The sequence below is a fragment of the Gymnogyps californianus genome, unplaced genomic scaffold, assembly GCF_018139145.2.
Source record: "Gymnogyps californianus isolate 813 unplaced genomic scaffold, ASM1813914v2 HiC_scaffold_47, whole genome shotgun sequence".
In the NCBI taxonomy this organism is placed as follows: Eukaryota; Metazoa; Chordata; class Aves; order Accipitriformes; family Cathartidae; genus Gymnogyps; species Gymnogyps californianus.
In genome coordinates, this window is record NW_026114367.1 from 114,809 (window position 1) to 139,188 (window position 24,380).

General features: G+C 53.4%; 2 protein-coding genes and 1 pseudogene across 2 annotated transcripts; all 3 read left to right on the forward strand.

Moving 5' to 3' along the window:
* Window positions 1–1,444: 1,444 nt before the first annotated feature.
* On the forward strand, window positions 1,445–4,135 carry LOC127028880 (outer dense fiber protein 3-like). The gene is made up of 6 exons (XM_050914533.1): window positions 1,445–1,561; window positions 2,322–2,522; window positions 2,745–2,846; window positions 3,100–3,221; window positions 3,652–3,792; window positions 4,049–4,135. The coding sequence occupies exons 1-6, from the start codon at window positions 1,456–1,458 to the stop codon at window positions 4,133–4,135; spliced, it is 759 nt and encodes a 252-aa protein (XP_050770490.1). The 5' UTR covers window positions 1,445–1,455.
* A 6,057-nt stretch (window positions 4,136–10,192) lies between these two features.
* On the forward strand, window positions 10,193–12,866 carry LOC127028881 (outer dense fiber protein 3-like; annotated as a pseudogene).
* A 6,054-nt stretch (window positions 12,867–18,920) lies between these two features.
* Window positions 18,921–21,612, forward strand: LOC127028882 (outer dense fiber protein 3-like). The gene is made up of 6 exons (XM_050914534.1): window positions 18,921–19,037; window positions 19,799–19,999; window positions 20,222–20,323; window positions 20,577–20,698; window positions 21,129–21,269; window positions 21,526–21,612. The coding sequence occupies exons 1-6, from the start codon at window positions 18,932–18,934 to the stop codon at window positions 21,610–21,612; spliced, it is 759 nt and encodes a 252-aa protein (XP_050770491.1). The 5' UTR covers window positions 18,921–18,931.
* Window positions 21,613–24,380: the final 2,768 nt, after the last annotated feature.

Below are 24,380 nucleotides of genomic sequence, written 5' to 3' on the forward strand. Positions count from 1 at the left end.
GTCTCTCACTTCCCCCCAACGTTAAGACCATGACGCAGACCTCCTGGAAAAGCATCAAAAGATACAAAGCACAAGCTGAGAATTCGACGTTATCAACTCTCCAGCTCAGGTCGGGGGATCTCCCATTGCTGGCGACTGCGGGCGCAGCAACTGGCAGTTACAACTGCTTCACAACATTTATTCACACCTGGAGTAAGGCCGTTTTGGGATGGTTTGTTAAACGAGGTAGGAATCTGGAGGGTTGACCCTGGCCAGCAGCTAACCCCCACCAGCTGCTCGCTCACTCCGTTCCTCTCCGCAGTGGGATGCGGGCGAGAACTGGAAGGGCAAAAGCAAGAGAAACGCGAGGGTCGAGAGAAAGACAGCTTAACAAGTGCAGCTGTGCCAGCTGCGTCCCCTGCCAACCTCCTGCCCAGCCCCAGCCAGCTCGCTGGGCGGCAGAGTGAGCAACAGAGAGGACCTTGGTGCTGTGCAAGCACTGCTCAGCAATAGCTAAACATCGGTGTGCTATCAACACTCGAGACAGCACCGTGCAGGCTGCGATGAAAAACAATCCCCTGTATCCCAGCCAGGCCCAGTACAGAAAGCCTGCTGTGCCCGCTCACGCTTCTTATTCCTATGAGAAACCCATGAGAAATGGGGCATTTGACTTCTCGGGGAGAAGTCTGAAGACGCTCCCGATCTCTGGCTGGCATCTAGCTTTACTTGCGTGACCTCGAAAGTACACACAAGTCGGCACAGTTTCTTCTGCACCGTGGGAAAGGCCTCTCTTGCCTCTGTTTCCAAGGACAAACTCCCCAAAGCGGCACCACAGAGGTATTCCGAAACCTCGCTAACTGAGAGGCCCCAGCAGCAAATTCTGCTGACTAACACCCGGCCCAGCTCGCCCTCCCCAGGAGGAAGAACGTAGATTAAGGGACATCTGGAAAGTAAGGCACGAGATCGAAATTCCAGGCGTTCAAATGCACATCCATATTATGATGTGAGCCCAACAGCATAAGAACATAAGGCTGCTAGATTAAACGCAAAAAGCACATCGCTTTTTCCCTCATTGCACGTTTCTGCCGTGCAGACCTCATGAAGGTCTGGCCCTGCGAGCTGGGCATCCCCTGTTCCTGATCAGCCGTATGATGCAACAGCACATATGACAGGCGCCAGGAGCCTCTATGATGTCACAGTGCGTCTCCATGACGAGCCAAGGCCTCTCCCCAAGGCTGCCTGGCAGCTGACACCACAGCCTCTCCTGCCCGATCGCTGCCTGCCCTCACTCTCGCCGCGCTCTGTGACCGAGAGCTGCAGCAGCCGACTAGCTCATCCGCACCCAGTCCGACGGCCAAGGCTGAGAAAGCTGAAGCGTTGCTGCTCCTCCCGGGGAGGTTTCACACCGGGCCTCTGCCAGGGAAGGCCCTCAGCAACTCTCCTGCTCTTGCCGTAGGCTTTGTAGCCCCCTCCAACATGGACGGAGCCTGGGTGGGCACCTGGAGACCTCATCGCCCACGCGGCCCCATCATGGCCCAGTTCACCAGCCCGGGACCCAAGTACGCAATCCCCGGGACAACAGGTAAAGCCACCGTCGCCAGGGGGGTGCACCACTTCCACTGCCTCCAGGGGACAAGCAGCCACAGCTCCATTCCCCTTTGCTCCAAGCCTCCCTGCTCTCAGCTGCAGCAAGGACACAGGCCTGCCAGAGGAAGGCTCCGGCTGCTCCTGGGAGAGCCCCGGCAAAGAGCTGCCTGCCTCCGCTGAGCACAGAGGTGGCCTTAGCGGCGCCTTAACCCTGACTGCGCAGGAGGAAGCTTGTTCTGCATCTTTGCTCCAAACTTGTTGCTCCCACCTCACCCTTTTCTTCCTCTCCTCTTCCTTTTTTTCTTCTCCTCCTCTTCTTTTTTTCCTTCTCCTCCTCCTTCTCTTCTTCTCCTCCTCCTTTTTCATCTCCTCCGCTTCTTCTCCTTCACTTTCTTCTTCTCCTCCTCCGTAATAGCAGGGAAGTTTCAATTTCTTTCCCATCGGGGCTCCAGCAAAGCAAAACGTCCAGAGGCCACCTTGACATTTGCTTTTTAAGTTAGCTTAGCAAGTGTTTGGGGGTTTAATACTTGCTAAGAATAGCATTTTGGTGATATGCTGATTCATTGCACAGTGCCTACATCGTTCTGGCTGGAAGGTAGTGTCCCATTGTATTGGCCTGCTGGTGTCCTTCTTGGAGGAAGAAATCACGCAGGAGGGGAACTTCTTGAGGCAGGCCACTCCAACTACTCCACTCAGAACCTAGCTTGAAATAGGGAGTTGCAGGCAGGTGTCCTTTCACAGGCTTTTCTTCCTAGGTTACCTGGCTCACAACCCCACCAAAACCAAAGCCCCTGCCTACACATGTCAAGGGCCGAAACCTCCCGTCGCAGACAGCTGCTCTCCGGGTCCTCGGTACTACGTCCAGCCCTCCATCACCAGGAACGGGAAGTACGTGGCTCCAGCACAGCCCATGTGCGGCCTTCCCAAGATAAAGAGCGAGATCACCCCGGGACCAAGTGAGTACCATTTCTCCAGCACTTCTTCCAGGCAAGACAAGCACGCCTTCCTTTTGCCCTGTGCTACCGGGGTACAAAACCATCCGCTCCCGCCCTCAAGGAGCTTCAGAGCTTTCCAGACAGAAAGCAAACAAGGCTGAGCACCTCCTCCTCACCTTTCCTCTTTGGCTTGAGGAAAAGAGCCCAGCTTCACTGCTTTTCTCCGCTTCTCCTCTGCCCTAGGCGACTACTCCACCGACAAGGCCAACAAACACCTCTACAAATGCGCGCCGGCGCAGTCCATGGCCTTCCGGCACAAGGCCGTCAAAACCGGCCAACCTCCAGGTAAGGGAACGCGGGGACAAACACACACTTGCAGCCTGCGCGTCCTCCAGGGAAAACCTGCTGGACAGATGTGTGTGGAGCAGATTTGTCGGTTGTGGAGCTGCCGGGCAATAGAAGACGGAGGCATTGGGAGGAGGGGCAAGACATCCTTCCTGCTCCTCGCAGCAGGCTTGGCAAGCTGCTGCTCTCCCCCCCAGGCACTGCTCCTCTCCCCGCAGGACTCACACACGCTCTCTTCCCATTCTCCTTCCAGGTCCTGGCACCTACACCCTGCCTAGGCTGGTGGGACCCAACACAGCCTACACCCACGCCAGCCCGTGCTACTCCATGAAAGGGAAGAGTAAGCACAATGGCTTTGCTGAAGACCTCTCCAAGGTGAGCTACGCTTCTCTGCTCTCTCGCGTCGGCAACTGAAGCTCAGCTGCTCTCCTCAGGGCAGAAGGGCTCCAACGCCTGCTGCAGCCTCTCTTGACGCACACTTCCCTGCACCAGAGGTAAAAGCCAAGAAGCCCCGGCTCCCCTGGCTCTCCTGCTCTAGGCAGCGACACTGACACCTGCAGTCCCTCGCTTTCCAACACTAACAGTTTTGGTGGGGCAAAGCTCATGGGCACTAATGGGAATCTCCCTCCTCCTCGGGGAAATCTGCCTCTCTGCAGGGCAACAGGAGGTGCCCTTGTTCCAATCGCTCCCTGCCTCTCACACCACTTCTCTGGCCAGCCAGCTCAACTAGCGCTGCCCGCGTGGGCACCCGGCAAGAATCAACACTTGCCTTTTGTACCCAACAACCTGCCTGCCTCTCTTCCAGACGCCAGGTCCTGCTGCATTCCCCAAGGTGGAACTGGACGTCTACAAAAAGAGGGCTCCCATGTACACGATGGGAACCAAAAGCAGACTTGGAGGAGACAAAACAGTGAAGCCGGGGCCGGCAGACTACTGCCCGGGAAAGGTAAGGCAGCCTGCCCGCCTCTCCTCCTCTGCTTTGCAACAACCAGCCCTTAAGCATCTCCCCCTTCCGATGGGGCTTCTGAGAACTCAAGACCACCCTAGCTAAAAGTGCCCAGGCATGCACACAAGCAACGCACAACAAACGGCAAATGCACGTACATCAACTCGTTATGCCAGACGGCCTCACTGAAGACAAGTCGTCTTGAGAAGAGGCCACCACGGTCACCTTTTTTTTCTTCTCCCTTTTCCCCTTCCAGGTGACGCTGATCAAGCCCCAGGCACCTGCTCCCACTTTTGGACTCCGACATTCCCTCTACACAACTCCTCTAATTTCTCTGCTATGAGTCTAATAAAACAACATATCCCCAAAGATCTGGTCTGTTCACCTTCAGCTGCGGGGAGAGGGGGTGTGCGGGAGTGAGGACGATCGGCTCTCTCCATCTCATGTCTAGGCCTCAGCCAAAACATTGCAAGATGAGGACGAGGGGAGAGCACCGAGATCAACCGTGTAAGCGAGGCAGAGCTCTCTGACAGCCCCCTTTCACCTGACCGGAGCTAAACGCTGCCCCGTGGAAGCAGTCCAGCCCTTCCCTACACGCTCTCACCCCATGGCCGAGCGTCCTGCAGGCACAGGCTTGCCCCCAAGGACACAGCCTGTCTCGGCACCCCCTTTTCAGTGCACACAGGTGGCTTGTCTCCAGGGTGCGGCCAGAAACACAGACGCTCTGCATGACCTCTTGCCGTGGGCTGGGCCTCAATACCACAAGCAAGTCCCCAAAACACTAACACTTAAGGAGAAAGAATCCTTCATTCCAGTTTGAAAAGACAGTAATCATAAAATCATAGACTCATAGAATCATTTAGGTTGGAAAAGACCTTTAAGATCATGGAGTCCAACCATAAACCTAACACCAGCAAGTCCACCCCTAAGCCATGTCCCTAAGTGCCACATCTACATGTCTTTTCCGTACCTCCAGGGATGGTGACTCAACCACTTCCCTGGGCAGCCTGTTCCAATGCTTGAGAACACCACTTGTGACCGGCCGCCAACTGGATTTAACTCCAGTCACCACTACTCTTTGGGCCCGGCCATCCAGTCAGTTTTTTACCCAGCGAGGAGTATGCCCGTCCAAGCCATGAGCAGTCAATTTCTCCAGGAGAATGCTGTGGGAAACGGTGTCAAAGGCTTTCCTGAAGGCTAGGTAGACAACATCCACTAAGCGGGTCACCTTGTCGTAGCAGGAGATCAGCACTGGGCTTTCGTAAACCCGTGCCGACTGGGCCCGATCGCCTGGTTGTCCTGTACGTGCCGTGTGATGGCACTCAAGAAGATCTGCTCCATAACCTTCCCCGGCGCCGAGGTCAGGCTGACAGGCCCCATCGACTTGTGTGTCAGTGGTGTAGCAGGTCGCTAACCATTTCCCCTTGGGTTATGGGGGCTTCATTCTGCTTCCTCTCAGTACTGGGCTTGTTTTCTGTACCTTCTGCCCTTTCACCAAAACCTCAGTCTACACTCGAGGGATGCTTTCCTGGGATCCATAGCTGGCTCTCTCGGGGCCTTGGAGGGAGAAATCGGAATTGTCAGCACAGCATGCACTGGGCAGCTGAGTTTGCCTTACCTAGCATGTGCTTTCTAAAGTCCCAACTCATTTTGGAAGCATTTTGCTTTCTAGCTGGGAATGATTTCGCAGGCGACGTAGCATCTAACTGGGCAATTTCCATCGGTGCTAGCTGTGTGCTGGGCTTCTGCTTTCTGGGAAGACAGACAACATGCCCCGCTTCTTGCTAACCATCTAAGTCAGACATCCGGTAATTGTAAGTAATCTAAGCAAGTGTTTTCTGCGTCTGATATCCTGCTGCTTCAGTAGTGTGGTGGGTTGAGCTTGGCTGGCCACCGGGTGCCCACCAAGCCACTCTATCACTCCACCTCCTCAGCAGGACAGGGCGGAGAAAAGAAGAGGAAATCGTGGAAGAAGAAGAGGACACCATAAGCCAGCCGGGTGAAGAAATCCCAAGAGAAGCACAAGGGCAACCAAAGAGCTGCTTGACCTTGGAGTGAACTCTCCTAATGAACATAACAGAAAAGCCGCCCTCGGGGAGGGAGAGCCCCTGCCAACAGAAACCCCTTCCTCACAGAACATGCCCAGTAAAAAAGGAGGACGCTGAGACTTTAAGTGGAGACGGGGCTTGCGAGAACCAATAGGAAGGAGGGGAACTCAGCAAAACTGTAGCAGGACTGATAACTGTTGCTCCAAATGTATAAAATGTTTACTGTGTGTTAACCGGCTGTGCTAGCTTTGTGGAGTTACCACCTAGCACCCATCTCTGTGCAGACAGGAAATAAACAAATACCTCGACTCTGGGTGTTAATCGGCTTCTTGCACACCGGGTGAGAGAACCCTGGTTTTTGGGACAACATCTTGGCCACCCCCAAACATGGGGTAGGAGTTTTTGTAGTTCTTTTAGTAGGGTGAAGTCTCTAGAGTTTTCCTCTAATGGGGCAACTAATTTAGATAAATTGTTGATAGGTCTCTGGAGCCACCTGCCCTGCAGGGAAGAGTTTAAATTTGCCTGCACTTTGCAGCGTCAGTGTCTCCCTAAGAAATTGGTTAGGCTGTTTGCAAGTAGTATAAAAGAATGCGTAATTAATAGGGGCCCTAGCTGGAGGGGCATCTCTTCTGAACAGGGTACGTGTCGGGGACTTCCTTCAGATCCCATAATATATTTTTGTCCCAATGTGTTCATGTTTTGTGGTTGTTTGTGTGGAGCTGAATGAATAGTATCTATTAGGCAGAAATAATTTCCCCCCCCACTTCCATAATGGTCAGCTGGAGCTCTTGTTGTGGGTTTATGGTATGTAAAATCATGTGGGCGTTACTGACGGTTGCTGCATAAGAGGATCCCAGTAATGGTCAATGGGAGGTTTTCCTCACCCTTGTTTTAATTCCATTGGACATAAACCATTGACCAAGGCTGGGACTAAGATTGGATCTAGCTGCAGCTAAGCTCCATCAGGAGTTTAGAAAGCAAGGGGGTCCATTCTGAGCCTCGTGACTCAATGGGAGGCTCTCCCTTAGCCTTTTGCATCTCCAGTCTCTGTGTGAATCATTCTTCCTCGATTCGAATTTGATTTTCCTTTGTATGTTTCTCCCATGTAGTAAGTAACAGAGCGAACCTTGCCATTGAACTTTGTCGCACTTTTACAAATTCACCTTAAAATCACTTTTGCCAATACCTTTGACGGTGATTCTTTCAGGGATCTAAGCCACTCCTTGCACGACAAGCTCCGAGCGCTGGACCCGGTCTTACTTGGGGGGAAATACCAGAGGAGCTAGTAAAGTATGGCCGACGGGTGGGATTTGTTGCAAGAGAAGTGAAGAGCCAGGCAGCCGTCCGAAGGGCGGAGCTGAGGGAAAAGCCTTCTCCGTTCGGAGATCGGAACCGCAGAGGGGAAGCCTCAAGGAACCACTTATGGCAAGAGGGATTAGAGAAGGGAATTCCCCGGGAATTGGTGGATGAATTTAGGAAACTACCTTTCCCTAAACCCGCTGAGTGGGACAGGACAACTTGTCAGGAAGTACAAAATGCACAGGTTTTAGGTGCAGTAATGAAAAACAGTTACAGTGGCCTGTAAACTACACGCAAGGGTGTTACGGATATATGGAATACCATACATTGCTCAGGCTGTGCAACTGTTGGTACTTTTATTCTTAAGAGTCACCAAAGGCAAAGAAAGACAGAATTCCTGCTTAGCGTCTGTTTTCTTCTCTTGGTTTTCAGTTCTCCTTCACCTGGAGCCCAGCAACTTGCAGCTTTGGATGAGAAACATTTCCCTTGCCTTTAGCTCTTTTGCCAGAGGCAGGGCAGACAGGGTCAGGCAGGTGCCAGTGTTGTAGAGCGAGCCCGGCGCGTAGCTCCTTCCACAACTCCTCCATGCTAGCTGCTGCTGAAGCTGCCGTGCTGAAGCCACAATCTCTCAGGCCAAGCAAAACTGCTTCTTTGATTCCACTTCTCTGCATCTTCACCCCCACCCGGAATGAGTAGCGACTCTCACAGTAAAGGGAGCTGCTGCTGGGGTCCCTCACAGCCCTGCAGCACGACCTGTGGTGTTTCCTGTATCCCTGGAAGACTTGAAAAGGGAGAGAGCAGGAGGTGGCAATGTTTGCTGCTGTTATGAAGCTACTTAGAGCAATGTAAAGAGAAGATGTCTGGGAGGGATCCACCCTGCTACAGCCTCTTTTTCCTTTTCTTGTACCTCGTCCGCCTCCTGTTCCTCCTCTTCTTTATCCTCCTCCTGCTCTTTCTTCTCCTTCTTATCCTCTACCTCCTTCTCCTTTTATTCCTCCTGGTCCTCCTCCTCCTGTTATTCCTCCTCCTTTTGTTATTCCTGCTCCTCCTCTTCTTCTAGTTCTTTCTCCTACTCCTCCTGTTCCTCCTCTTCCTGTTCTTCCTTCCCCCGATCTTCCTTTGCCTCCTCCTCCCCCTTCCCCCTCTTCCTGTTGATTTTTCTCCTCTTCTTCCTCCTCATCTGTTTTCTCATCCTCCTCCTGTTCTTCCTGTTCTTCCTTTCCTCCTCCTCCTCCCCCACTAAAGCTAGTTGAAAGCTCTCCGTGTCACTCTGGCCAGCATGTAGCCTAAGTGGCATTTACACATAGGAAGTAATCTGGATTTTTTTTCCCCCTCCCCTCGGCCCGGAGGATCCCACAGAGTTGTCCTCAGACTCAAAGGCAGAGAGAACTCCACAGAAGAGCAGGGGCCAACCAGCGAGCACAGAAGCAGCTGTAGCCAAAAGCACCTGAGCCTGAACTACTCACTGAGTATTTTCTTCTTTCTCTCCCTGCTTAGTAACTGATTACTATAAAGGAAGAGTAAAACACACAGAGGAGCGTTGTAGACACTGGGGTCCCTCGAATGGAGAAGCCAGAGCAACTGGAATGAGAGCTTTGGTCTCTCACTTCCCCCCAACGTTAAGACCATGACGCAGACCTCCTGGAAAAGCATCAAAAGATACAAAGCACAAGCTGAGAATTCGACGTTATCAACTCTCCAGCTCAGGTCGGGGGATCTCCCATTGCTGGCGACTGCGGGCGCAGCAACTGGCAGTTACAACTGCTTCACAACATTTATTCACACCTGGAGTAAGGCCGTTTTGGGATGGTTTGTTAAACGAGGTAGGAATCTGGAGGGTTGACCCTGGCCAGCAGCTAACCCCCACCAGCTGCTCGCTCACTCCGTTCCTCTCCGCAGTGGGATGCGGGCGAGAACTGGAAGGGCAAAAGCAAGAGAAACGCGAGGGTCGAGAGAAAGACAGCTTAACAAGTGCAGCTGTGCCAGCTGCGTCCCCTGCCAACCTCCTGCCCAGCCCCAGCCAGCTCGCTGGGGCGGCAGAGTGAGCAACAGAGAGGACCTTGGTGCTGTGCAAGCACTGCTCAGCAATAGCTAAACATCGGTGTGCTATCAACACTCGAGACAGCACCGTGCAGGCTGCGATGAAAAACAATCCCCTGTATCCCAGCCAGGCCCAGTACAGAAAGCCTGCTGTGCCCGCTCACGCTTCTTATTCCTATGAGAAACCCATGAGAAATGGGGCATTTGACTTCTCGGGGAGAAGTCTGAAGACGCTCCCGATCTCTGGCTGGCATCTAGCTTTACTTGCGTGACCTCGAAAGTACACACAAGTCGGCACAGTTTCTTCTGCACCGTGGGAAAGGCCTCTCTTGCCTCTGTTTCCAAGGACAAACTCCCCAAAGCGGCACCACAGAGGTATTCCGAAACCTCGCTAACTGAGAGGCCCCAGCAGCAAATTCTGCTGACTAACACCCGGCCCAGCTCGCCCTCCCCAGGAGGAAGAACGTAGATTAAGGGACATCTGGAAAGTAAGGCACGAGATCGAAATTCCAGGCGTTCAAATGCACATCCATATTATGATGTGAGCCCAACAGCATAAGAACATAAGGCTGCTAGATTAAACGCAAAAAGCACATCGCTTTTTCCCTCATTGCACGTTTCTGCCGTGCAGACCTCATGAAGGTCTGGCCCTGCGAGCTGGGCATCCCCTGCTCCCGATCAGCCGTATGATGCAACAGCACATATGACAGGCGCCAGGAGCCTCTATGATGTCACAGTGCGTCTCCATGACGAGCCAAGGCCTCTCCCCAAGGCGCCTGGCAGCTGACACCACAGCCTCTCCTGCCCGATCGCTGCCTGCCCTCACTCTCGCCGCGCTCTGTGACCGAGAGCTGCAGCAGCCGACTAGCTCATCCGCACCCAGTCCGACGGCCAAGGCTGAGAAAGCTGAAGCGTTGCTGCTCCTCCCGGGGAGGTTTCACACCGGGCCTCTGCCAGGGAAGGCCCTCAGCAACTCTCCTGCTCTTGCCGTAGGCTTTGTAGCCCCCTCCAACATGGACGGAGCCTGGGTGGCACCTGGAGACCTCATCGCCCACGCGGCCCCATCATGGCCCAGTTCACCAGCCCGGGACCCAAGTACGCAATCCCCGGGACAACAGGTAAAGCCACCGTCGCCAGGGGGTGCACCACTTCCACTGCTCCAGGGGACAAGCAGCCACAGCTCCATTCCCCTTTGCTCCAAGCCTCCCTGCTCTCAGCTGCAGCAAGGACACAGGCCTGCCAGAGGAAGGCTCCGGCTGCTCCTGGGAGAGCCCCGGCAAAGAGCTGCCTGCCTCCGCTGAGCACAGAGGTGGCCTTAGCGGCGCCTTAACCCTGACTGCGCAGGAGGAAGCTTGTTCTGCATCTTTGCTCCAAACTTGTTGCTCCCACCTCACCCTTTTCTTCCTCTCCTCTTCCTTTTTTTCTTCTCCTCCTCTTCTTTTTTCCTTCTCCTCCTCCTTCTCTTCTTCTCCTCCTCCTTTTTCATCTCCTCCGCTTCTTCTCCTTCACTTTCTTCTTCTCCTCCTCCGTAATAGCAGGGAAGTTTCAATTTCTTTCCCATCGGGGCTCCAGCAAAGCAAAACGTCCCAGAGGCCACCTTGACATTTGCTTTTTAAGTTAGCTTAGCAAGTGTTTGGGGTTTAATACTTGCTAAGAATAGCATTTTGGTGATATGCTGATTCATTGCACAGTGCCTACATCGTTCTGGCTGGAAGGTAGTGTCCCATTGTATTGGCCTGCTGGTGTCCTTCTTGGAGGAAGAAATCACGCAGGAGGGGAACTTCTTGAGGCAGGCCACTCCAACTACTCCACTCAGAACCTAGCTTGAAATAGGGAGTTGCAGGCAGGTGTCCTTTCACAGGCTTTTCTTCCTAGGTTACCTGGCTCACAACCCCACCAAAACCAAAGCCCCTGCCTACACATGTCAAGGGCCGAAACCTCCCGTCGCAGACAGCTGCTCTCCGGGTCCTCGGTACTACGTCCAGCCCTCCATCACCAGGAACGGGAAGTACGTGGCTCCAGCACAGCCCATGTGCGGCCTTCCCAAGATAAAGAGCGAGATCACCCCGGGACCAAGTGAGTACCATTTCTCCAGCACTTCTTCCAGGCAAGACAAGCACGCCTTCCTTTTGCCCTGTGCTACCGGGGTACAAAACCATCCGCTCCCGCCCTCAAGGAGCTTCAGAGCTTTCCAGACAGAAAGCAAACAAGGCTGAGCACCTCCTCCTCACCTTTCCTCTTTGGCTTGAGGAAAAGAGCCCAGCTTCACTGCTTTTCTCCGCTTCTCCTCTGCCCTAGGCGACTACTCCACCGACAAGGCCAACAAACACCTCTACAAATGCGCGCCGGCGCAGTCCATGGCCTTCCGGCACAAGGCCGTCAAAACCGGCCAACCTCCAGGTAAGGGAACGCGGGGACAAACACACACTTGCAGCCTGCGCGTCCTCCAGGGAAAACCTGCTGGACAGATGTGTGTGGAGCAGATTTGTCGGTTGTGGAGCTGCCGGGCAATAGAAGACGGAGGCATTGGGAGGAGGGGCAAGACATCCTTCCTGCTCCTCGCAGCAGGCTTGGCAAGCTGCTGCTCTCCCCCCAGGCACTGCTCCTCTCCCCGCAGGACTCACACACGCTCTCTTCCCATTCTCCTTCCAGGTCCTGGCACCTACACCCTGCCTAGGCTGGTGGGACCCAACACAGCCTACACCCACGCCAGCCCGTGCTACTCCATGAAAGGAAGAGTAAGCACAATGGCTTTGCTGAAGACCTCTCCAAGGTGAGCTACGCTTCTCTGCTCTCTCGCGTCGGCAACTGAAGCTCAGCTGCTCTCCTCAGGGCAGAAGGGCTCCAACGCCTGCTGCAGCCTCTCTTGACGCACACTTCCCTGCACCAGAGGTAAAAGCCAAGAAGCCCCGGCTCCCCTGGCTCTCCTGCTCTAGGCAGCGACACTGACACCTGCAGTCCCTCGCTTTCCAACACTAACAGTTTTGGTGGGGCAAAGCTCATGGGCACTAATGGGAATCTCCCTCCTCCTCGGGGAAATCTGCCTCTCTGCAGGGCAACAGGAGGTGCCCTTGTTCCAATCGCTCCCTGCCTCTCACACCACTTCTCTGGCCAGCCAGCTCAACTAGCGCTGCCCGCGTGGGCACCCGGCAAGAATCAACACTTGCCTTTTGTACCCAACAACCTGCCTGCCTCTCTTCCAGACGCCAGGTCCTGCTGCATTCCCCAAGGTGGAACTGGACGTCTACAAAAAGAGGGCTCCCATGTACACGATGGGAACCAAAAGCGGACTTGGAGGAGACAAAACAGTGAAGCCGGGGCCGGCAGACTACTGCCCGGGAAAGGTAAGGCAGCCTGCCCGCCTCTCCTCCTCTGCTTTGCAACAACCAGCCCTTAAGCATCTCCCCCTTCCGATGGGGCTTCTGAGAACTCAAGACCACCCTAGCTAAAAGTGCCCAGGCATGCACACAAGCAACGCACAACAAACGGCAAATGCACGTACATCAACTCGTTATGCCAGACGGCCTCACTGAAGACAAGTCGTCTTGAGAAGAGGCCACCACGGTCACCTTTTTTTTCTTCTCCCTTTTCCCCTTCCAGGTGACGCTGATCAAGCCCCAGGCACCTGCTCCCACTTTTGGACTCCGACATTCCCTCTACACAACTCCTCTAATTTCTCTGCTATGAGTCTAATAAAACAACATATCCCCAAAGATCTGGTCTGTTCACCTTCAGCTGCGGGGAGAGGGGGTGTGCGGGAGTGAGGACGATCGGCTCTCTCCATCTCATGTCTAGGCCTCAGCCAAAACATTGCAAGATGAGGACGAGGGGAGAGCACCGAGATCAACCGTGTAAGCGAGGCAGAGCTCTCTGACAGCCCCCTTTCACCTGACCGGAGCTAAACGCTGCCCCGTGGAAGCAGTCCAGCCCTTCCCTACACGCTCTCACCCCATGGCCGAGCGTCCTGCAGGCACAGGCTTGCCCCCAAGGACACAGCCTGTCTCGGCACCCCCTTTTCAGTGCACACAGGTGGCTTGTCTCCAGGGTGCGGCCAGAAACACAGACGCTCTGCATGACCTCTTGCCGTGGGCTGGGCCTCAATACCACAAGCAAGTCCCCAAAACACTAACACTTAAGGAGAAAGAATCCTTCATTCCAGTTTGAAAAGACAGTAATCATAAAATCATAGACTCATAGAATCATTTAGGTTGGAAAAGACCTTTAAGATCATGGAGTCCAACCATAAACCTAACACCAGCAAGTCCACCCCTAAGCCATGTCCCTAAGTGCCACATCTACATGTCTTTTCCGTACCTCCAGGGATGGTGACTCAACCACTTCCCTGGGCAGCCTGTTCCAATGCTTGAGAACACCACTTGTGACCGGCCGCCAACTGGATTTAACTCCAGTCACCACTACTCTTTGGGCCCGGCCATCCAGTCAGTTTTTTACCCAGCGAGGAGTATGCCCGTCCAAGCCACGAGCAGTCAATTTCTCCAGGAGAATGCTGTGGGAAACGGTGTCAAAGGCTTTCCTGAAGGCTAGGTAGACAACATCCACTAAGCGGGTCACCTTGTCGTAGCAGGAGATCAGCACTGGGCTTTCGTAAACCCGTGCCGACTGGGCCCGATCGCCTGGTTGTCCTGTACGTGCCGTGTGATGGCACTCAAGAAGATCTGCTCCATAACCTTCCCCGGCGCCGAGGTCAGGCTGACAGGCCCCATCGACTTGTGTGTCAGTGGTGTAGCAGGTCGCTAACCATTTCCCCTTGGGTTATGGGGCTTCATTCTGCTTCCTCTCAGTACTGGGCTTGTTTTCTGTACCTTCTGCCCTTTCACCAAAACCTCAGTCTACACTCGAGGGATGCTTTCCTGGGATCCATAGCTGGCTCTCTCGGGGCCTTGGAGGGAGAAATCGGAATTGTCAGCACAGCATGCACTGGGCAGCTGAGTTTGCCTTACCTAGCATGTGCTTTCTAAAGTCCCAACTCATTTTGGAAGCATTTTGCTTTCTAGCTGGGAATGATTTCGCAGGCGACGTAGCATCTAACTGGGCAATTTCCATCGGTGCTAGCTGTGTGCTGGGCTTCTGCTTTCTGGGAAGACAGACAACATGCCCCGCTTCTTGCTAACCATCTAAGTCAGACATCCGGTAATTGTAAGTAATCTAAGCAAGTGTTTTCTGCGTCTGATATCCTGCTGCTTCAGTAGTGTGGTGGGTTGAGCTTGGCTGGCCACCGGGTGCCCACCAAGCCACTCTATCACTCCACCTCCTCAGCAGGACAGGGCGGAGAAAAGAAGAGGAAATCGTGGAAGAAGAAGAGGACACCATAAGCCAGCCGGGTGAAGAAATCCCAAGAGAAGCACAAGGGCAACCAAAGAGCTGCTTGACCTTGGAGTGAACTCTCCTAATGAACATAACAGAAAAGCCGCCCTCGGGGAGGGAGAGCCCCTGCCAACAGAAACCCCTTCCTCACAGAACATGCCCAGTAAAAAAGGAGGACGCTGAGACTTTAAGTGGAGACGGGGCTTGCGAGAACCAATAGGAAGGAGGGGAACTCAGCAAAACTGTAGCAGGACTGATAACTGTTGCTCCAAATGTATAAAATGTTTACTGTGTGTTAACCGGCTGTGCTAGCTTTGTGGAGTTACCACCTAGCACCCATCTCTGTGCAGACAGGAAATAAACAAATACCTCGACTCTGGGTGTTAATCGGCTTCTTGCACACCGGGTGAGAGAACCCTGGTTTTTGGGACAACATCTTGGCCACCCCCAAACATGGGGTAGGAGTTTTTGTAGTTCTTTTAGTAGGGTGAAGTCTCTAGAGTTTTCCTCTAATGGGGCAACTAATTTAGATAAATTGTTGATAGGTCTCTGGAGCCACCTGCCCTGCAGGGAAGAGTTTAAATTTGCCTGCACTTTGCAGCGTCAGTGTCTCCCTAAGAAATTGGTTAGGCTGTTTGCAAGTAGTATAAAAGAATGCGTAATTAATAGGGGCCCTAGCTGGAGGGGCATCTCTTCTGAACAGGGTACGTGTCGGGGACTTCCTTCAGATCCCATAATATATTTTTGTCCCAATGTGTTCATGTTTTGTGGTTGTTTGTGTGGAGCTGAATGCATAGTGCCCGTATCTATTAGGCAGAAATAATTTCCCCCCCCACTTCCATAATGGTCAGCTGGAGCTCTTGTTGTGGGTTTATGGTATGTAAAATCATGTGGGCGTTACTGACGGTTGCTGCATAAGAGGATCCCAGTAATGGTCAATGGGAGGTTTTCCTCACCCTTGTTTTAATTCCATTGGACATAAACCATTGACCAAGGCTGGGACTAAGATTGGATCTAGCTGCAGCTAAGCTCCATCAGGAGTTTAGAAAGCAAGGGGGTCCATTCTGAGCCTCGTGACTCAATGGGAGGCTCTCCCTTAGCCTTTTGCATCTCCAGTCTCTGTGTGAATCATTCTTCCTCGATTCGAATTTGATTTTCCTTTGTATGTTTCTCCCATGTAGTAAGTAACAGAGCGAACCTTGCCATTGAACTTTGTCGCACTTTTACAAATTCACCTTAAAATCACTTTTGCCAATACCTTTGACGGTGATTCTTTCAGGGATCTAAGCCACTCCTTGCACGACAAGCTCCGAGCGCTGGACCCGGTCTTACTTGGGGGGAAATACCAGAGGAGCTAGTAAAGTATGGCCGACGGGTGGGATTTGTTGCAAGAGAAGTGAAGAGCCAGGCAGCCGTCCGAAGGGCGGAGCTGAGGGAAAAGCCTTCTCCGTTCGGAGATCGGAACCGCAGAGGGGAAGCCTCAAGGAACCACTTATGGCAAGAGGGATTAGAGAAGGGAATTCCCCGGGAATTGGTGGATGAATTTAGGAAACTACCTTTCCCTAAACCCGCTGAGTGGGACAGGACAACTTGTCAGGAAGTACAAAATGCACAGGTTTTAGGTGCAGTAATGAAAAACAGTTACAGTGGCCTGTAAACTACACGCAAGGGTGTTACGGATATATGGAATACCATACATTGCTCAGGCTGTGCAACTGTTGGTACTTTTATTCTTAAGAGTCACCAAAGGCAAAGAAAGACAGAATTCCTGCTTAGCGTCTGTTTTCTTCTCTTGGTTTTCAGTTCTCCTTCACCCTGGAGCCCAGCAACTTGCAGCTTTGGATGAGAAACATTTCCCTTGCCTTTAGCTCTTTTGCCAGAGGCAGGGCAGACAGGGTCAGGCAGGTGCCAGTGTTGTAGAGCGAGCCCGGCGCGTAGCTCCTTCCACAACTCCTCCATGCTAGCTGCTGCTGAAGCTGCCGTGCTGAAGCCACAATCTCTCAGGCCAAGCAAAACTGCTTCTTTGATTCCACTTCTCTGCATCTTCACCCCCACCCGGAATGAGTAGCGACTCTCACAGTAAAGGGAGCTGCTGCTGGGGTCCCTCACAGCCCTGCAGCACGACCTGTGGTGTTTCCTGTATCCCTGGAAGACTTGAAAAGGGAGAGAGCAGGAGGTGGCAATGTTTGCTGCTGTTATGAAGCTACTTAGAGCAATGTAAAGAGAAGATGTCTGGGAGGGATCCACCCTGCTACAGCCTCTTTTTCCTTTTCTTGTACCTCGTCCGCCTCCTGTTCCTCCTCTTCTTTATCCTCCTCCTGCTCTTTCTTCTCCTTCTTATCCTCTACCTCCTTCTCCTTTTATTCCTCCTGGTCCTCCTCCTCCTGTTATTCCTCCTCCTCTTGTTATTCCTGCTCCTCCTCTTCTTCTAGTTCTTTCTCCTACTCCTCCTGTTCCTCCTCTTCCTGTTCTTCCTTCCCCCGATCTTCCTTTGCCTCCTCCTCCCCCTTCCCCCTCTTCCTGTTGATTTTTCTCCTCTTCTTCCTCCTCATCTGTTTTCTCATCCTCCTCCTGTTCTTCCTGTTCTTCCTTTTCCTCCTCCTCCTCCCCCACTAAAGCTAGTTGAAAGCTCTCCGTGTCACTCTGGCCAGCATGTAGCCTAAGTGGCATTTACACATAGGAAGTAATCTGGATTTTTTTTCCCCCTCCCCTCGGCCCGGAGGATCCCACAGAGTTGTCCTCAGACTCAAAGGCAGAGAGAACTCCACAGAAGAGCAGGGGCCAACCAGCGAGCACAGAAGCAGCTGTAGCCAAAAGCACCTGAGCCTGAACTACTCACTGAGTATTTTCTTCTTTCTCTCCCTGCTTAGTAACTGATTACTATAAAGGAAGAGTAAAACACACAGAGGAGCGTTGTAGACACTGGGGTCCCTCGAATGGAGAAGCCAGAGCAACTGGAATGAGAGCTTTGGTCTCTCACTTCCCCCCAACGTTAAGACCATGACGCAGACCTCCTGGAAAAGCATCAAAAGATACAAAGCACAAGCTGAGAATTCGACGTTATCAACTCTCCAGCTCAGGTCGGGGGATCTCCCATTGCTGGCGACTGCGGGCGCAGCAACTGGCAGTTACAACTGCTTCACAACATTTATTCACACCTGGAGTAAGGCCGTTTTGGGATGGTTTGTTAAACGAGGTAGGAATCTGGAGGGTTGACCCTGGCCAGCAGCTAACCCCCACCAGCTGCTCGCTCACTCCGTTCCTCTCCGCAGTGGGATGCGGGCGAGAACTGGAAGGGCAAAAGCAAGAGAAACGCGAGGGTCGAGAGAAAGACAGCTTAACAAGTGCAGCTGTGCCAGCTGCGTCCCCTGCCAACCTCCTGCCCAGCCCCAGCCAGCTCGCTGGGGCGGCAGAGTGAGCAACAGAGAGGACCTTGGTGCTGTGCAAGCACTGCTCAGCAATAGCTAAACATCGGTGTGCTATCAACACTCGAGACAGCACCGTGCAGGCTGCGATGAAAAACAATCCCCTGTATCCCAGCCAGGCCCAGTACAGAAAGCCTGCTGTGCCCGCTCACGCTTCTTATTCCTATGAGAAACCCATGAGAAATGGGGCATTTGACTTCTCGGGGAGAAGTCTGAAGACGCTCCCGATCTCTGGCTGGCATCTAGCTTTACTTGCGTGACCTCGAAAGTACACACAAGTCGGCACAGTTTCTTCTGCACCGTGGGAAAGGCCTCTCTTGCCTCTGTTTCCAAGGACAAACTCCCCAAAGCGGCACCACAGAGGTATTCCGAAACCTCGCTAACTGAGAGGCCCCAGCAGCAAATTCTGCTGACTAACACCCGGCCCAGCTCGCCCTCCCCAGGAGGAAGAACGTAGATTAAGGGACATCTGGAAAGTAAGGCACGAGATCGAAATTCCAGGCGTTCAAATGCACATCCATATTATGATGTGAGCCCAACAGCATAAGAACATAAGGCTGCTAGATTAAACGCAAAAAGCACATCGCTTTTTCCCTCATTGCACGTTTCTGCCGTGCAGACCTCATGAAGGTCTGGCCCTGCGAGCTGGGCATCCCCTGCTCCCGATCAGCCGTATGATGCAACAGCACATATGACAGGCGCCAGGAGCCTCTATGATGTCACAGTGCGTCTCCATGACGAGCCAAGGCCTCTCCCCAAGGCCGCCTGGCAGCTGACACCACAGCCTCTCCTGCCCGATCGCTGCCTGCCCTCACTCTCGCCGCGCTCTGTGACCGAGAGCTGCAGCAGCCGACTAGCTCATCCGCACCCAGTCCGACGGCCAAGGCTGAGAAAGCTGAAGCGTTGCTGCTCCTCCCGGGGAGGTTTCACACCGGGCCTCTGCCAGGGAAGGCCCTCAGCAACTCTCCTGCTCTTGCCGTAGGCTTTGTAGCCCCCTCCAACATGGACGGAGCCTGGGTGGGCACCTGGAGACCTCATCGCCCACGCGGCCCCATCATGGCCCAGTTCACCAGCCCGGGACCCAAGTACGCAATCCCCGGGACAACAGGTAAAGCCACCGTCGCCAGGGGGGTGCACCACTTCCACTGCCTCCAGGGGACAAGCAGCCACAGCTCCATTCCCCTTTGCTCCAAGCCTCCCTGCTCTCAGCTGCAGCAAGGACACAGGCCTGCCAGAGGAAGGCTCCGGCTGCTCCTGGGAGAGCCCCGGCAAAGAGCTGCCTGCCTCCGCTGAGCACAGAGGTGGCCTTAGCGGCGCCTTAACCCTGACTGCGCAGGAGGAAGCTTGTTCTGCATCTTTGCTCCAAACTTGTTGCTCCCACCTCACCCTTTTCTTCCTCTCCTCTTCCTTTTTTTCTTCTCCTCCTCTTCTTTTTTTCCTTCTCCTCCTCCTTCTCTTCTTCTCCTCCTCCTTTTTCATCTCCTCCGCTTCTTCTCCTTCACTTTCTTCTTCTCCTCCTCCGTAATAGCAGGGAAGTTTCAATTTCTTTCCCATCGGGGCTCCAGCAAAGCAAAACGTCCCAGAGGCCACCTTGACATTTGCTTTTTAAGTTAGCTTAGCAAGTGTTTGGGGGTTTAATACTTGCTAAGAATAGCATTTTGGTGATATGCTGATTCATTGCACAGTGCCTACATCGTTCTGGCTGGAAGGTAGTGTCCCATTGTATTGGCCTGCTGGTGTCCTTCTTGGAGGAAGAAATCACGCAGGAGGGGAACTTCTTGAGGCAGGCCACTCCAACTACTCCACTCAGAACCTAGCTTGAAATAGGGAGTTGCAGGCAGGTGTCCTTTCACAGGCTTTTCTTCCTAGGTTACCTGGCTCACAACCCCACCAAAACCAAAGCCCCTGCCTACACATGTCAAGGGCCGAAACCTCCCGTCGCAGACAGCTGCTCTCCGGGTCCTCGGTACTACGTCCAGCCCTCCATCACCAGGAACGGGAAGTACGTGGCTCCAGCACAGCCCATGTGCGGCCTTCCCAAGATAAAGAGCGAGATCACCCCGGGACCAAGTGAGTACCATTTCTCCAGCACTTCTTCCAGGCAAGACAAGCACGCCTTCCTTTTGCCCTGTGCTACCGGGGTACAAAACCATCCGCTCCCGCCCTCAAGGAGCTTCAGAGCTTTCCAGACAGAAAGCAAACAAGGCTGAGCACCTCCTCCTCACCTTTCCTCTTTGGCTTGAGGAAAAGAGCCCAGCTTCACTGCTTTTCTCCGCTTCTCCTCTGCCCTAGGCGACTACTCCACCGACAAGGCCAACAAACACCTCTACAAATGCGCGCCGGCGCAGTCCATGGCCTTCCGGCACAAGGCCGTCAAAACCGGCCAACCTCCAGGTAAGGGAACGCGGGGACAAACACACACTTGCAGCCTGCGCGTCCTCCAGGGAAAACCTGCTGGACAGATGTGTGTGGAGCAGATTTGTCGGTTGTGGAGCTGCCGGGCAATAGAAGACGGAGGCATTGGGAGGAGGGGCAAGACATCCTTCCTGCTCCTCGCAGCAGGCTTGGCAAGCTGCTGCTCTCCCCCCCAGGCACTGCTCCTCTCCCCGCAGGACTCACACACGCTCTCTTCCCATTCTCCTTCCAGGTCCTGGCACCTACACCCTGCCTAGGCTGGTGGGACCCAACACAGCCTACACCCACGCCAGCCCGTGCTACTCCATGAAAGGGAAGAGTAAGCACAATGGCTTTGCTGAAGACCTCTCCAAGGTGAGCTACGCTTCTCTGCTCTCTCGCGTCGGCAACTGAAGCTCAGCTGCTCTCCTCAGGGCAGAAGGGCTCCAACGCCTGCTGCAGCCTCTCTTGACGCACACTTCCCTGCACCAGAGGTAAAAGCCAAGAAGCCCCGGCTCCCCTGGCTCTCCTGCTCTAGGCAGCGACACTGACACCTGCAGTCCCTCGCTTTCCAACACTAACAGTTTTGGTGGGGCAAAGCTCATGGGCACTAATGGGAATCTCCCTCCTCCTCGGGGAAATCTGCCTCTCTGCAGGGCAACAGGAGGTGCCCTTGTTCCAATCGCTCCCTGCCTCTCACACCACTTCTCTGGCCAGCCAGCTCAACTAGCGCTGCCCGCGTGGGCACCCGGCAAGAATCAACACTTGCCTTTTGTACCCAACAACCTGCCTGCCTCTCTTCCAGACGCCAGGTCCTGCTGCATTCCCCAAGGTGGAACTGGACGTCTACAAAAAGAGGGCTCCCATGTACACGATGGGAACCAAAAGCAGACTTGGAGGAGACAAAACAGTGAAGCCGGGGCCGGCAGACTACTGCCCGGGAAAGGTAAGGCAGCCTGCCCGCCTCTCCTCCTCTGCTTTGCAACAACCAGCCCTTAAGCATCTCCCCCTTCCGATGGGGCTTCTGAGAACTCAAGACCACCCTAGCTAAAAGTGCCCAGGCATGCACACAAGCAACGCACAACAAACGGCAAATGCACGTACATCAACTCGTTATGCCAGACGGCCTCACTGAAGACAAGTCGTCTTGAGAAGAGGCCACCACGGTCACCTTTTTTTTCTTCTCCCTTTTCCCCTTCCAGGTGACGCTGATCAAGCCCCAGGCACCTGCTCCCACTTTTGGACTCCGACATTCCCTCTACACAACTCCTCTAATTTCTCTGCTATGAGTCTAATAAAACAACATATCCCCAAAGATCTGGTCTGTTCACCTTCAGCTGCGGGGAGAGGGGGTGTGCGGGAGTGAGGACGATCGGCTCTCTCCATCTCATGTCTAGGCCTCAGCCAAAACATTGCAAGATGAGGACGAGGGGAGAGCACCGAGATCAACCGTGTAAGCGAGGCAGAGCTCTCTGACAGCCCCCTTTCACCTGACCGGAGCTAAACGCTGCCCCGTGGAAGCAGTCCAGCCCTTCCCTACACGCTCTCACCCCATGGCCGAGCGTCCTGCAGGCACAGGCTTGCCCCCAAGGACACAGCCTGTCTCGGCACCCCCTTTTCAGTGCACACAGGTGGCTTGTCTCCAGGGTGCGGCCAGAAACACAGACGCTCTGCATGACCTCTTGCCGTGGGCTGGGCCTCAATACCACAAGCAAGTCCCCAAAACACTAACACTTAAGGAGAAAGAATCCTTCATTCCAGTTTGAAAAGACAGTAATCATAAAATCATAGACTCATAGAATCATTTAGGTTGGAAAAGACCTTTAAGATCATGGAGTCCAACCATAAACCTAACACCAGCAAGTCCACCCCTAAGCCATGTCCCTAAGTGCCACATCTACATGTCTTTTCCGTACCTCCAGGGATGGTGACTCAACCACTTCCCTGGGCAGCCTGTTCCAATGCTTGAGAACACCACTTGTGACCGGCCGCCAACTGGATTTAACTCCAGTCACCACTACTCTTTGGGCCCGGCCATCCAGTCAGTTTTTTACCCAGCGAGGAGTATGCCCGTCCAAGCCATGAGCAGTCAATTTCTCCAGGAGAATGCTGTGGGAAACGGTGTCAAAGGCTTTCCTGAAGGCTAGGTAGACAACATCCACTAAGCGGGTCACCTTGTCGTAGCAGGAGATCAGCACTGGGCTTTCGTAAACCCGTGCCGACTGGGCCCGATCGCCTGGTTGTCCTGTACGTGCCGTGTGATGGCACTCAAGAAGATCTGCTCCATAACCTTCCCCGGCGCCGAGGTCAGGCTGACAGGCCCCATCGACTTGTGTGTCAGTGGTGTAGCAGGTCGCTAACCATTTCCCCTTGGGTTATGGGGGCTTCATTCTGCTTCCTCTCAGTACTGGGCTTGTTTTCTGTACCTTCTGCCCTTTCACCAAAACCTCAGTCTACACTCGAGGGATGCTTTCCTGGGATCCATAGCTGGCTCTCTCGGGGCCTTGGAGGGAGAAATCGGAATTGTCAGCACAGCATGCACTGGGCAGCTGAGTTTGCCTTACCTAGCATGTGCTTTCTAAAGTCCCAACTCATTTTGGAAGCATTTTGCTTTCTAGCTGGGAATGATTTCGCAGGCGACGTAGCATCTAACTGGGCAATTTCCATCGGTGCTAGCTGTGTGCTGGGCTTCTGCTTTCTGGGAAGACAGACAACATGCCCCGCTTCTTGCTAACCATCTAAGTCAGACATCCGGTAATTGTAAGTAATCTAAGCAAGTGTTTTCTGCGTCTGATATCCTGCTGCTTCAGTAGTGTGGTGGGTTGAGCTTGGCTGGCCACCGGGTGCCCACCAAGCCACTCTATCACTCCACCTCCTCAGCAGGACAGGGCGGAGAAAAGAAGAGGAAATCGTGGAAGAAGAAGAGGACACCATAAGCCAGCCGGGTGAAGAAATCCCAAGAGAAGCACAAGGGCAACCAAAGAGCTGCTTGACCTTGGAGTGAACTCTCCTAATGAACATAACAGAAAAGCCGCCCTCGGGGAGGGAGAGCCCCTGCCAACAGAAACCCCTTCCTCACAGAACATGCCCAGTAAAAAAGGAGGACGCTGAGACTTTAAGTGGAGACGGGGCTTGCGAGAACCAATAGGAAGGAGGGGAACTCAGCAAAACTGTAGCAGGACTGATAACTGTTGCTCCAAATGTATAAAATGTTTACTGTGTGTTAACCGGCTGTGCTAGCTTTGTGGAGTTACCACCTAGCACCCATCTCTGTGCAGACAGGAAATAAACAAATACCTCGACTCTGGGTGTTAATCGGCTTCTTGCACACCGGGTGAGAGAACCCTGGTTTTTGGGACAACATCTTGGCCACCCCCAAACATGGGGTAGGAGTTTTTGTAGTTCTTTTAGTAGGGTGAAGTCTCTAGAGTTTTCCTCTAATGGGGCAACTAATTTAGATAAATTGTTGATAGGTCTCTGGAGCCACCTGCCCTGCAGGGAAGAGTTTAAATTTGCCTGCACTTTGCAGCGTCAGTGTCTCCCTAAGAAATTGGTTAGGCTGTTTGCAAGTAGTATAAAAGAATGCGTAATTAATAGGGGCCCTAGCTGGAGGGGCATCTCTTCTGAACAGGGTACGTGTCGGGGACTTCCTTCAGATCCCATAATATATTTTTGTCCCAATGTGTTCATGTTTTGTGGTTGTTTGTGTGGAGCTGAATGCATAGTGCCCGTATCTATTAGGCAGAAATAATTTCCCCCCCCACTTCCATAATGGTCAGCTGGAGCTCTTGTTGTGGGTTTATGGTATGTAAAATCATGTGGGCGTTACTGACGGTTGCTGCATAAGAGGATCCCAGTAATGGTCAATGGGAGGTTTTCCTCACCCTTGTTTTAATTCCATTGGACATAAACCATTGACCAAGGCTGGGACTAAGATTGGATCTAGCTGCAGCTAAGCTCCATCAGGAGTTTAGAAAGCAAGGGGGTCCATTCTGAGCCTCGTGACTCAATGGGAGGCTCTCCCTTAGCCTTTTGCATCTCCAGTCTCTGTGTGAAT